This window comes from Macaca nemestrina, chromosome 1 (assembly GCF_043159975.1).
Source record: "Macaca nemestrina isolate mMacNem1 chromosome 1, mMacNem.hap1, whole genome shotgun sequence".
Taxonomy (NCBI): domain Eukaryota; kingdom Metazoa; phylum Chordata; class Mammalia; order Primates; family Cercopithecidae; genus Macaca; species Macaca nemestrina.
Genome location: NC_092125.1, coordinates 219428107 through 219440959, shown reverse-complemented (window position 1 = coordinate 219440959; position 12853 = coordinate 219428107). Strand labels below are relative to the sequence as shown.

The 12853-nt window shown below is 50.7% G+C and overlaps 1 protein-coding gene across 7 annotated transcripts in view; it reads left to right on the top strand.

Moving 5' to 3' along the window:
* LOC105473204 (kazrin, periplakin interacting protein) overlaps positions 1-12853 on the top strand; it is a 1227585-nt gene that overhangs the window by 1169382 nt on the left and 45350 nt on the right. For 6 of the 7 annotated variants that reach the window (XM_011726865.3, XM_071100389.1, XM_011726867.3 and 3 more), the window contains 2 exons: positions 2593-2643; positions 4504-4627. In XM_011726865.3, the coding sequence (XP_011725167.2) occupies positions 2593-2643; positions 4504-4627 (175 nt within the window). Of the gene's footprint in view, positions 1-2592; positions 2644-4503; positions 7029-12853 lie in introns of those variants that run through there. The other variant, XM_011726872.3, reaches the window with a different exon arrangement.

Genomic DNA, 12853 nt, shown 5'->3' with positions numbered 1-12853 from the left:
TGCAGAGGCTCCCCTCTGCCATATCCTAAAGACAGAGACATCACAGGGTTAGATCCCGAAATGCACAAGATGGCTTTTCCCAAAACACAGTTAATGCCACTTTATTAACCAGCGAAATAGATAATAAAAAAGAAATCAGGTGAACACATTGGACAAAACCATTAGTTGCCAATGACATGATTCTCTACCTGGAAAACTCAAGAGAATAACTTGAAAAGCTATTAGAACGAATAATAAGCATGTACATAACAGTGCTGCTTGGAAATCAATGTTTAAAAATCAATCACTTTCCTATAGATGAGTCATAATGATGGAACCATTTTTTTCAATCCACAGTAACAATGAAAAGTGCTTATAAAAATAGCTAAGACTAAAATTCAGAGAAGCTACCTCAGTCTGCTGAGGTGGGTGGCAGGGATTGCTGACCCGGGGACCTTAGACGGCCTCCTCAGAGTGGGAAAAAGGCCATTTGCAGCCTGGAGCCCTGCTCAAGGCTGGGATTCTCTTTTTTATTGTTTTATTTTATTAATTTCTGTGTGTGTGTGATGGAATTTCACTCTTGTCACCCAGGCTGGAGTTCATTGACGCAGTCTCAGCTCACTGCAGCCTCTACCTCCCAGGTTCAAACAATTGTCCTACCTCAGCCTCCTGAGCAGCCGACATTACAGGTGTATGCCACCACACCCGGCTAATTTTTGTATTTTTAGTAGAGATGAGATTTCACCATGTTGGCCAGGCTTGTCTTGAACACCTGACCTCAGGCGATCTTGAACACCTGATCTCAGCCTCCCCAAGTGCTGGGATTATAAGCATGAGCCACTGCACCCAGCAGGAGTCTCTATTTTATACTGGTGCTTTAAGGAAGCAGTATGTTCTTCTCTTGCCCCCAGGAGAGAATCCTACTGACAAAGGCTATCTTGACTAACAGAACCAAGGCAAGGAAGCTGGGCCACTAGAGGGGTCTCTGACATCCATTCCCTGATTCTGAAGGACCACTGTGGAATTACATCTAGAACCAGCAGTGTCCCTGCACCATTCTCATCCCAATTGAGAATACCTTCCTCCCATGGCCATATTTTGCCTTCTCATGGTGGGCCCATGGGGACTCTGGCAGCAGAAATGCTGCTGGAAAAATCTCATTCTGCAGAAGGAGTTCTCCAAAGGCCTCTTGAATTGCACTTGACCCAGCCCTGGCCTTTTGCCCACCATAGCCTTGGCACATGCCTGCTGCCAGGAAATGGGTGCTTTGATTTGCCTGCATACAGGCGTTTCAGTGAGCAGGCCCCATTCTCTTTACCCATAGATTTGGCAAAGATGTTCCTATCCAGATTGGAACTATTTTAGCTGCCTTCAGAATGGGTTCTGTTTGCAAACCTTGAGACTGAAGACTAAACTACCATTCATTAAATTCCCTCATTTCTTCAACCCCTTTTATCCCCCCATCTCAACAGGTGTGCACAAAGGTAAGCCAGGAAGAGCCCGAAAATAGCTACAGGTAACCCTTTGCCTTGGGCATCTGACCTCCACCAGCAAGAATAGTGCAGCCTGGACTAATGACTGCCTCATCCTCTCACCCTTTGGCCACTAATTTAGAGCAGAAGTAGGGACTCAGCACAGAGAGGTTGGAGAAGGTTGATGGACCTTGGCATTATGCTTGCAATTCCAGAAATAACCACCAGGAGTCAGAAATAACCACCAGGCGTCTCCCTAGTAATGACTGTTTTGATCCAAAGGATCTGTGGGCTCCAGGCAGGACAGACTGATTCTGGGATGTAGTGAAGGCTTTTGTACCCCCGCAGGCTATTAAGGCTTCCCTCCGCACCCACCTAGGGCAGAGCTGGCAACACAATGGAAATATCCTACCTGCCCATCCTAGGGACCTGTCTGAGGCCCCCTAGGAAAAAGGGAAGGAGCTCAGACCTCTTCTGGGGCAGCCCAAAGCTCAGGACCAAGTGTGCATTACCCTGGAGCTCCTGTCTGGAAGGAGCACCGTGCCAGGAGGAATCTGACAGTCCCCACTTCGAGTTGTAGCTCTGCATCTAATTAGCTCCATGGTAGTGGACTGTCTGCTGCCTCTGTTGATATCTGTGAATAGGGCTAACAAGTCCTGCCTGCCTCTGCACAAAGAGAGATTCACTGTGTTGGTTGTAGGGGAAGACAGAGGCTACATGGTCTCCTCAGTTTGTTTCTGTCCCAACATTCATTATTTTGTGCTTTTTCTATAAAACTACATTTCTTTATGAAAAGCACCAAGTCTAACCAAGCTCTAGCTCTAAGTCAGTGGACTGATGGGGACAGGAACTTAGACAGCCCTGGAGTGGCTGATTTGTTGGTCAGAAGATGTTGGGGGTTGAGAGGCCAGACCAGGCAGGAGAGGACCCCAGGGCCTCTGGGGAAATTCTAGGCCCCAACAATAAGCCATCTGGGGGTATCTGCTTCAGGAGATGGGGGGTGGGCTCCCGACTTCAGAGGCAGGGTGGTCCCTGAGGGATGACATCCTTCTACGGAAGGCCCCACACTGCACGGGCCACCTCTGCTCTCCTGTGTCACATGTCTCTGCTGTTTCATCTTCCTCTTCTCCTCTGGCTACAGGGCGACAGTCCCGGCCCAGTTCAGAAGAACCTGCACAACCCTATTGTACAGGTAGGTGTGCCCTCCCTGGCCACTTGGGCCCTCCCTCCACCCCACCTTGACTGCAACTTCACTCTCTGTTCCCCTGAGCCCACATCCATGCTGCACACCCAAGGTGGAGAGGATTTATGCCACTTCCAGAGTCTCAGGTGGGCTGGGGCCTGAGCCAGGCTCAGCACCTGGGCCCACCTGGCCCTGTGCCCTGCAGGGCTGTGGAGCTACCGAGTGCACACATGTCCTCTGTCCTGATGCCCTAGCCATGGCTTACCCTGGCAGCCAGCTCTATAAAATTCCCATTATTATTGAAAAGCTCATAGCCCAGGCAGTGGGCTCTTTGTGCTCCTAGAAACTTGATTCATTCTTAACACTTTTTATATTCTGTCATCAGAATGAGGAGGGGGCTGCAGGGAGGACAAACAACGTGAATCTGAGGGTCTGCAGGGGTCTCCGAAGTCTTCTTTCTAGTCCTGGGGTCCCCACCTGTGGGTCTGCACAGCACCCATCTGCATCGGAGACCACCAGGGAAGTGGTTCAAACGCAGATTCCTGGGCCATTTGCCCTAGAGATTCTGATCCACCAGGTACAGGGTGGGGCCTGGAATTCAGGAAATCCCTAAGTATTTGGGGAACCATGAGTCTAGTCTAAGCCCCGCCCCAGTTATGCATGATGCCACCATATGTCTTTGTGTGAAGCACTTGGCGGTTTGCAAAACTCGCCTGCAGATACCACCCAGATGCCTGTAGCGTCCCTAACAGGAGGGCAGAGTAGACCTTACCATCACCACCACCACCATCATCTAATATTCTTTTCCCACGTCACAGACAAGAAAGCGTCTCAGAGCAGCTGGGGTGCTTTCCAGGGTTCCACAGGTAGAGTCATGATTGGAACTGGAACCTGCAGTGGCCATACGGTCTCCTGTCCAGGGCAAGTGCCTAGCCCTTGTCCTCGGCTGACGCAGGCTCCAGACTCCTCCGCATTTTCCAGACTCTCCCAGGCCCCCTTGCCCATGTCACTGTGTGCTTAGTGCCCTGACACGGCAGACAGGGCCTGTGGCTGCCTTTCCTCCCTATGGCCTCGCATCGTGGACGTGACCACGGTCAGTGGCTGAGTGCATGGACATCTTCCTATAAGTCCTCAAGAAGCACCTGAAAGTTGTGGGCAAATTGAATTTAAACAATATAATTTAAACAATATTATTATAGTACAAATGACCACAGCTGCTCACATAGACTGAATGCCTGTGGTACACCAGACGCCATCCTTGGGGTCTTTTTCTTTTTTCTTTTTTTTTTTGAGACGGAGTCTCACTCTGTCGCCCAGGCTGCAGTGCAGTGGCACGATCCTGGCTCACCACAGCCTCCATCTCCTGGGTTCAAGTGATTCTCCTGCCTCAGCCTCTCAAGCAGCTGGGATTACAGGTGCCTATCACCACGCCCGGCTAATTTTGTATTTTTAGTAGAGACGGGGTTTCACCATGTTAACCAGGCTGGTCTCGAACTCCCAACCCCAGGTGATCCACCCGCCTCGGCCTCCCAAAGTGCTGGAATTACAAGTGTGAGCCACCATGCCTGGCCTGTTCTCAGGGTCTTTATCCTCTCTTTAGCAACATCCTCGTGGCAATCTTGGAAGGGTCTTACTGTTGTCCCTGAGAGGCTCTGTGACTGACCCATGTTTGCTCAGTGAATGAGGGGCTGGCCTTGGCATTCCAGCCCTGGAGGTGGCTTAACCATCCCAGCCCGTCCCTGACCCCACTGGCTTAAAACTCAGAGAGGCCTTCCCCGCCCCGGATCCCATCCACTGCAGTCTGCACCCCAGCTAAGCTCGCCTTTCTCCTTCTCCCCCCGCTCTGCCACGTGGCTCCTGACTCCTCAGTCACTAGAGGATCTTGAAGACCAAAAACGGAAAAAGAAGAAAGAGAAGATGGGATTCGGCTCCATCTCCCGCGTCTTCGCCAGAGGGAAGCAGCGGAAGTCCCTCGACCCCGGCCTCTTTGATGGTACCGCCCCTGATTATTACATAGAGGAGGACGCGGACTGGTGATACGCGCTCCCCTGCGCCTGCTGCCCGCAGGCGTGTCTGTGCGTGTGGGCGTGCGTGCAAGCGAGCGTGGGTGCGCATGTGGCCGTGCGTGGGGTGCGTGTGCACGTGTGCGCCGGCACACACGGGTGCTGGGTGTGGCCGAGCGCCTCTAACAAGCGAAAACACGAGTGTGAACCTCTCTCCCCTGCGTCGCCACCTCTGTAATTGATGTACATACCGCAAACCGTGTGTGAACCTGTCAGCTCTCTGTCGTCTTTGGAGCGATACCGTTGTGTTGTTAATCTGGTTTATTATTTTTCTTCAATGTTCGATTTTTCTTTTTTTTCTTTCTTTTTGTTTGGTCCGTCGGTTTGTTTTTGTTTTTGTTTTTTCCCCCTTTCTCCTCCCCTCCTCCTTTTTATGAAACTTGAAAACTTGAAGGACTGCTGTGTATTTGTAAATAACAAAACTATTGTGCACTCTGTGCTTGTAAATGTCCCTCGTCCGAACCGCTACTCCTGGAGCCCGTCTGGCAGAGGATGTGGTCTGTTTTTGATGTCCCCCCTCCCGCCCCACTGGTGTGAACGTGTGGGACCAGACCCTGTCCTGGGGGTGCGTCCAAGTCACTTTAACCACAAAACGCCATCGTCGTCAGGGTAAGGTCCGCTCTCCACAGAGTCTCGGGAGCCCGGCCAAGGGGCCTTGTCTTGGCTGGGTTTGTCAGAGGTCAAACGGGCTCTTTTTAACGGCCTACCGGTTTTTAAATTGCGTTGCCGTTTCTTTCTTTATGAAAAAAAAAAAAAGAAAATTGTTTCGTTTAATTTATTTGCACAAATGCTGAAAACTTATTCTATCTAAATTATTACATAAATATTGGAATGTCTATTTTTCCATGGGGTGGGCGGGAGGTGGGTGTCTCTGTTGACTTGTCTGTTCTGTTATCATGCTGCTACCCAACTGTGCAAAGTAGTTTAGGGTGGCCAGAACCCAGGGACCATTGGATTTCAAAGCTTGCTTTTTCTGTTCTCTCTTCTCTCTCCCTGTCTCTCTGTCTCTCCCATTCTCCTGCCCATGCATGAAAGTGTCCTCCACCTTCTTCCCACCCAGAGCTCCCTCCGGGCCTTTCTCTCTATATTTATTTATCTGACATACAGAACGCGACCTCAGTGAGCAGCGTGCTGACAGTCATGATCCTCTTCTTTGGGTCTGTGTTTTGAGACAGGTTGAGTTCAGGGTGAGACAGCCTGCCGCACATCCAAGGGTACGACCAGTGGGACCCTGGCCTGAGTCTGTTCCCCGAGGGGCCTCCAGCGGCATCTGTTCCTCCCTGCAGCTGTGTCTTTCTTGTCCTGGGTTTACGATGCAGGTGGGCCAGGCAGGTGTCATTAGGGGAGGCACCCACTTCAAGAGGAGGGCCACAGTGGGGACACAGAGTCCAGCACCTGAGCCCTCCACCCTCCCCATTCTCGTTGGTTCCATCGTCCACACTTAGAACCTCCCAGGATCCCTTGGACTCTGTGCCCCAACTTGTCACGGCAGCCTGAGCCTACCCACCCCAGGAGAGGAGGGCTGGCAGGAACATCTGCCTATTCCGGGGGTGGCGTTGGCCCCAAAGAGGCTTCACCAGCAAAGGAACTGTGTGCATTTTAATACTGGGGGACGGAGGACGTGTGAGCTGCTCAGCTAGGTCTGCCCAAAGCCTAAGACTCAGTTTCCTTTTTCTTTTGCTTCTGCCCATCCTTAACAACTAACAGCTCAACCCACACCTCTAGACAACAGTAGTTGTGCTTTCTGCTAATGGTAACATTTTCAGCTCTTAAAAAGAAGCTAGAGATTTTCAAATGCTAGAGTGTCTCTATCAGAAGGGATGGGACATTGTGTCCAAAGCCTCAAGAACAAACCACACTTTCCTTCTGACCTGGTCCCCAAAGGTCAGCAAAGAGCAAGCAGGCAGAGGCCCTCATAAGGACTCTTCTGTCCTCCTTTGGCCAAACTGTTTAACCGAGCCTAGGGGTGAGGGGGAGCGACCCGAGCTGACATCTTTCTCCATGGAGAGAGATTTTAGAAAATACTTTTCTCGCCCATGAATTTCATTTTTGGTTGATTTTTATTGTTTTCCCTTTACTTACAAGAAAATAAGATTGCAACCACTCCTGGTAATGATTTAGTAGTTCCTTTTCATTTCAGTTTTTGTAAATTAGGAGATAATTCTAAGAGTTACTAAAGGATGATTTATTTAAGAGAACTACGTCAAATAGCGAATGAGTTATGGGTAACATTAGATGAAAATAACCTTTCCCGTGGGAAAGGCTTCTCGAAGGCATGGATGCAAATATAAAATATTAAAAAAAAATCTAAATAAAGCTTATTTTAAAATATTATCGAATTCTATGTTATTTGATTGCTTCTATTTGGCTCCGGGTGGGAGGCTGTGCCCCTCTGGGAGGCACAGGCTGGCACGACCTGCTCCTTGGACTTCCAGGGCTGGGTTCTGGGAGGGGGGATGGGAGGGGCCGAGGAAAGCTGGCTGGATTCGGGGCCCTTGGGGGGCCGAGCCGGGGTCGCCTCCCAGAAGCATCTCGCCTCTGCTGCCCTGACTGTAATTCGGAGGGCTGCCCTGTGGTCCAAATGCACCACCCCCCACCTGGCACCCTGCATTGTGGAGCTTAGTGGCCCCAGTCAGCTTTCATCTGCTTCCTTCTCCCCCTGAGCTCCTTCCAGAGGCCCCAGAGGAGCCTGTGCATTGGGGCATGTTACTTCCCGCAGACCTCAGTGGGCCTCTGCATGTCCCATGATCCCACCCTCCCTGGAGGACCGAGAGGAACTTCAGGGAGACAGAGAGGGAGCCACAGGCTTCCTTGATTGAAGCCAGAGTGAGCCAGGCTTTTCCTAGCCCCAAGAGAACCCCCCAGATACAAAACTCAGGCCTCCCCCAGTGAGACTCCACTGTATGTCCCAAGAAGAGGATACCCAGGTTACCCCAAAGCCTGACATAATCAGTACCCTCAACCTCTATCTCCCAACTGAAAAAAAAGTTCTCCCCAGCAATAAGACTGATGGAGGACTGGCTTTTAAGTCCCCTCCCACCTCTGCAGGAAGAAAGCATAAAGCTGTGTAATACAGAGAGCGTGCTGAGGTTAAAATGAGCCGCCAGTGAGTGAGGATGCAAGCGGATGTGGTAGGATTGGGAAGGCCGGGAAAGCCCTGGGTGACAAGGAGCTTAGGGCCATCTACCCCAGCAGTTCTCAGCCTGACCACACCTTAGGGGAAAAAAATACTCATGCCAGGCCATATTCCTGGAATCGAAGTGTATTTAAATCTCCTCGGGTGATTCTAAAGGGTTGCCAGGATTAGAATCGCTGAGCTGATCTGAGGAGGGCAAGTGTGGCCACACGCATGCCCCTACTCCCCTCTCCCTGGCCCCATGCAGACATCACAAATCAATTGAAGAGCCCTTCCTGCCTATCCCAAAGTGGCCTCTGATTTCTCACTTTACATAGCCTCAGATAGCCACGGCCAGTCAATCGCAGTTGGCATACAAGAATAAAGCCTTTTTGCCCTCTCAAAATGAACCCCATCTCTCATGCTGGACACATGACAAAAACTTTGGCCCAGAGAGGAATAACTTCGCCAGCGTCCTAGCTATTGTGCCTCATCCTGGGACCTTCTCAAGAGCCAGGCCACACCTTATTTGGGTCTTCGTAGCTCCACTCAAAAGCCACCGTACCTCCTTTGTTAAAAGAATCTTCTCCAGGGAGGCTGAGGCAGGAGAATGGTGTGAACCCGGGAGTTGGAGCTTGCAGTGAGCTGAGTTTGCACCACTGCACTCCAACCTGGGTGACAGAGTGAGACTCCATCTCAAAAATAAAAATAAAAAATAAAAAAAGAATCTTCTCCAGGACCTTGCTCCAACTTCAAATGGTACCTATTAGTCAGAAATTGGAGTATGGCTGCCCAGGGCATCCAGGGCCAGCATACCAGCTGCACAGGTTGTGCACTGCATTACTGCAGAAGGTGCCATTCTCCAGGCTACCACGTGAATGGTGTCCTGGTTTTTCAGTACACAACCTGTATGACTGTACTCAGTGGCCCGTCTGTGTGCTCCTCCTACCCACGTTGGCAGGCTAAAACAGCTGTAACCAATAATAACAATAATAATAGTATCTAACATTGGTTAGGCATTTACCACAGGCCAGGGTCCATGCTATGCAATTTACACATATTAACTCAGTTAACCCTCCCAACAGCCTGTCACTGATGAGAAAACAGAGGTTGAGTAACTCATCTGAGGTCATGGAGCCAGGAGACTATAGAACTGGGCCTCAAACTATGGAGTTTTGGCTACAGAGTTTGTGCCCTGAACCACTCCACCATCTGAGCAGTGAGGGGCTACCACCAAGCAGCTGGGCCTTCTCCCTGGGGGGCATCTTCAGAGCGTCATCTGGGCCTGGTTTCAAGGCCCCTCGCCCACCAGTAGCCTCTGACACAGCCTTGCACTGCGTCACTTTCGTGACTGAGTCTATTCGCATCAGCCTTTTGCCCGCAGGCCCAGAAAGCTCACCCCTAGAGAGGAATCAGCGGGGGAATCAGAGCAGAAACCGGCTGCTGTCCAGCGCCAGCTCTCCCTTCCTCTTCCTGGCCAAGTCAGGAACCGAATCACCTCCACTGGCCCTGCAGTCAAACCCCCAGCTGTACCAGAGCTGCAGATCCTGAGGGGTAGTGCAGCTCCCCACACCCGGGGAGCTCTGTGGCACCCTTCCCCACCACAGCATGAGCCTGCAGTCCAGGAGCCGCCCTGCACCTGTGACGCATGTCATACCTGTCACTCCACCTGGGCTCCCGGGGAATCCAGGCAGAGCGAGCCTGAACCGTGGGGGACATCAGTCATTTGACAAAATGATTTTTAAAATACCTCTGGGCCAAAAATTAGCCAAGTGTGGTGGCACACGCCTATAGTCCCAGCTACTCCAGAGGATGAGGCTGCAGCATCCCTTGAGCTCGGGATGTCAAGGCTGCAATGAGCCGAGATCGAGCCACTGCATCCCAGACTGGGTGACAGAGTGAGACCCTGTCTATTATATATGAATATCTCTGGGCTTTTTCCTCCAAAACTTGCATTTTCACAAAGTGGACTTCCTAGACTCCCCAGATGGCTTCTAGGCTTTTTCCAGTTGGACCCCCACTGGGCAGGGCAAAATATGCCCGCGTCCCTGGCCCCATTTTCCAGTGGTTACAGAACCTGGTGGTAGTGAAGAATGAATAGGGAACACATACCAGCTTATTCTTTATAAAAGTATATTCATAATTCTGCATTACAAAATAATGCCCAAAACTTAACAAATATCTTAGCAGTTTGTGTGTTAGAAGTTATTTAAATATCGGCTGGGCGCGGTGACTCAAGCCTGTAATCCCAGCACTTTGGGAGGCCGAGACGGGCGGATCGCGAGGTCAGGAGATCGAGGCCATCCTGGCTAACACGGTGAAACCCCGTCTCTACTAAAAATACAAAAAAAAAAAAAAACCACTAGCCAGGCGAGGTGGCGGGCGCCTGTAGTCCCAGCTACTCGGGAGGCTGAGGCAGGAGAATGGTGTAAACCCGGGAGGCGGAGCTTGCAGTGAGCTGAGATCTGGCCATTGCACTCCAGCCTGGGCGACACAGCGAGACTCCGTCTCAAAAAAAAAAAAAGAAGTTATTTAAATATCAAGGTCATGGTATTTCACTAAAGAAGTGTCCCCCTGTAGGCAAATTGAGGGTATAAGTCTGGGATGGCAAATGGGATATGGATATTCCTTTTTTTTGTTTTTTTTGAGACAGTCTCACTCTGTCGCCCAGGCTGGAATGCAGTGGCGCAATCTCGGCTCACTGCAACCTTTGTATCCTGGGTTCAAGTGATCCTCCCACCTCAGGCTCTCTAGTAGCTGGGACTACAAGCATACATCACCACACCCGGCTACTTTTTGTATTTTTAGTAGAGATGGGGTTTTGCCATGTTGGCCAGGCTGATTTCGAACTCTGGACCTCAGGTGATCCACCCACCTCAGCCTCCCAAAGTGCTGGAATTACAGGCGTGAGCCACCACACCCAGCCTAGGTATGGATATTTCATACCTGAACCACAGTTGCATGATGTCTCAAAGCCCCATGGCTGGAAAATATGCAAATATGCAGCACAGTACTCTATAGGGCAACAAACTGAATCCATGAGAAAATGATCCCAAGGGGATTGATGCAGGCATAGCAGCAAGGGAAAATCTTGGCCTATTCATCCGGAAAATGGCAGGGCCTCTGATGACCTAGCATGTGCCTTGGAGGGCTTTGTGACGGACATTGCCAGGCTGTGTACAGAAACCATGCTTCTGAATCACAGTGCCCAGAAAACACTGGCTGGTAGCTTGTTTGCATTTCTGAGTTTTAGGTTTTGAAAATTCCTAATTGCTTTCTTAATGGTTACCAGTAAGTAGCTGTTAATTGCACCAATACAAGAGAATCTGTAAAATTGCGTGCCGTGCTTCCAGAATCCTCAACAGAAGATTTGCCTTTGGGAAGTCATTTGTGCCCCCATCCAGAGGACCCTTGCAGCCCAACAGTGGCTTCCAGGCCATACCTGGATAAGCACTCCCAGTTCTGGCCCCACACCTGATTCTAAGTAAGTTGTTTAACCTATGAGCCTCAGTGTACACATCTATAAAATGGGTGTAATTACCCTCCCCACCTCATAGGTTCAGAAATGAGAACTGAATGTGTTTTTGGAGACTGAAAAGGGCTGGCCCGATGATTACTATTCTCTGTAATTTGTACCTTGAGGATTTAAGTTTAATGGGAGATAGGAAAAAAATGTGTGAAAAGCAGCTTGACACATCTTGAGCCTGACAGTAACTCAAATCAAAACTTGTCCCTGGGGTAAAATCAGGGCATCAGGCTGTGTGTGTGAAGTTCCTCCAGCTGCCAGGGTCTGTGAGCTCCAGCCCTCAGAGTGCAAATGCAGTTCCAGCACTGCTACAAAAAAGAATCTGGGCTGCTCTGTCTCGGAACAGGGAAGGTTTGAGTTATTTGCCCCTAGAATCCACCAGCTCTGACAGCATTCTGTCTCTCTGAGGTCTGAATAGAAACACTTAAGACGCTACTGTCAGAACCCAGGGCCAGCCTGGTCTGGAAGTCAGGGCTGCCTCACTTATGCAGTATTTGATTTGTGCCAAGCACTGTTCTAAGCTCTTTCCAGATACTCGCTCATATAATCCCTCCGGCAACTCTCCAAAATACATGTCATCCCCAGCATACAGATGAACAAACCGAGGCACAGACAGGTGAAGTTCTTGCCTGGAGTCACACACCTAGGGAACTGGGATTCACCTCTAGCAGTCTGGTTCCAGAGTCCATGTTCTCGGTAACTTTGCTGTGGAGTCTCAGGTCACCCACTGGCCCCAAGCCCCCTCCCAGGATCCAATGAGCAAGAGAAAGCTTCAGAGAACATCAGAATGAAAGCCTCGTTGGTAGGATGAGGCCGAGCCCTGAGTAGGCCAGCTTTTTAGGGTTCAGCTCCTTAATCCAGAAGAGGAAGAGACTGACAAAATACAGGGTTTGCAAACTGTGTTCCGTGGAACCCCAAAGGGGTTCCTCAGCAGTCCCTCAAGGGGTTGCCACAGCTCAGGAAAGAATCAGCAGGCAGGGCTCTAGCCCATCCTCAGTCAGTGGCTCTGCACTTACCTGTTACACACCGGACTTCAGTGTACGAGTCCGTGGGAAAGGTTCCGTGGTAGAGTGAGTGAGAAGGAAAGACGAAGAGAGGAGGTTTCAGAACCACAAGGAAATCAGTGGTTGTCAAACCTGACCTAGCCTTGGGTTTTAAAGATATCGTTCCCAGGCCCCATCCTGTAGCTACCGAACCAGAAGGTCTAAGGCCGAGGCCCTGTGAGCTGTGTGCATATTGAACAAGCTCCCTGGTGTGGGCAGTCGCAGGAGGTAACATAGGGCAGAGACTGAGGGTGGCAGCGTGGTGCCCATGTGTTGGAGTGCAGACTCGCCGGGGCCATCACAAGGTAGGTTGAGGTCACCTTCCCAGGGCAACCCCAGGGTCCCCCCAGTAAGGGAGGAACCTTACCCAAGCCAGCTGCCCCAGGCAACCTGCTGCTTGGGGCCTTGCTAGGCCCTGCTGAGCAGAGGGGACGGGCATTCTGGAGTATCTGATGCCACAGGCCAGCCTCAG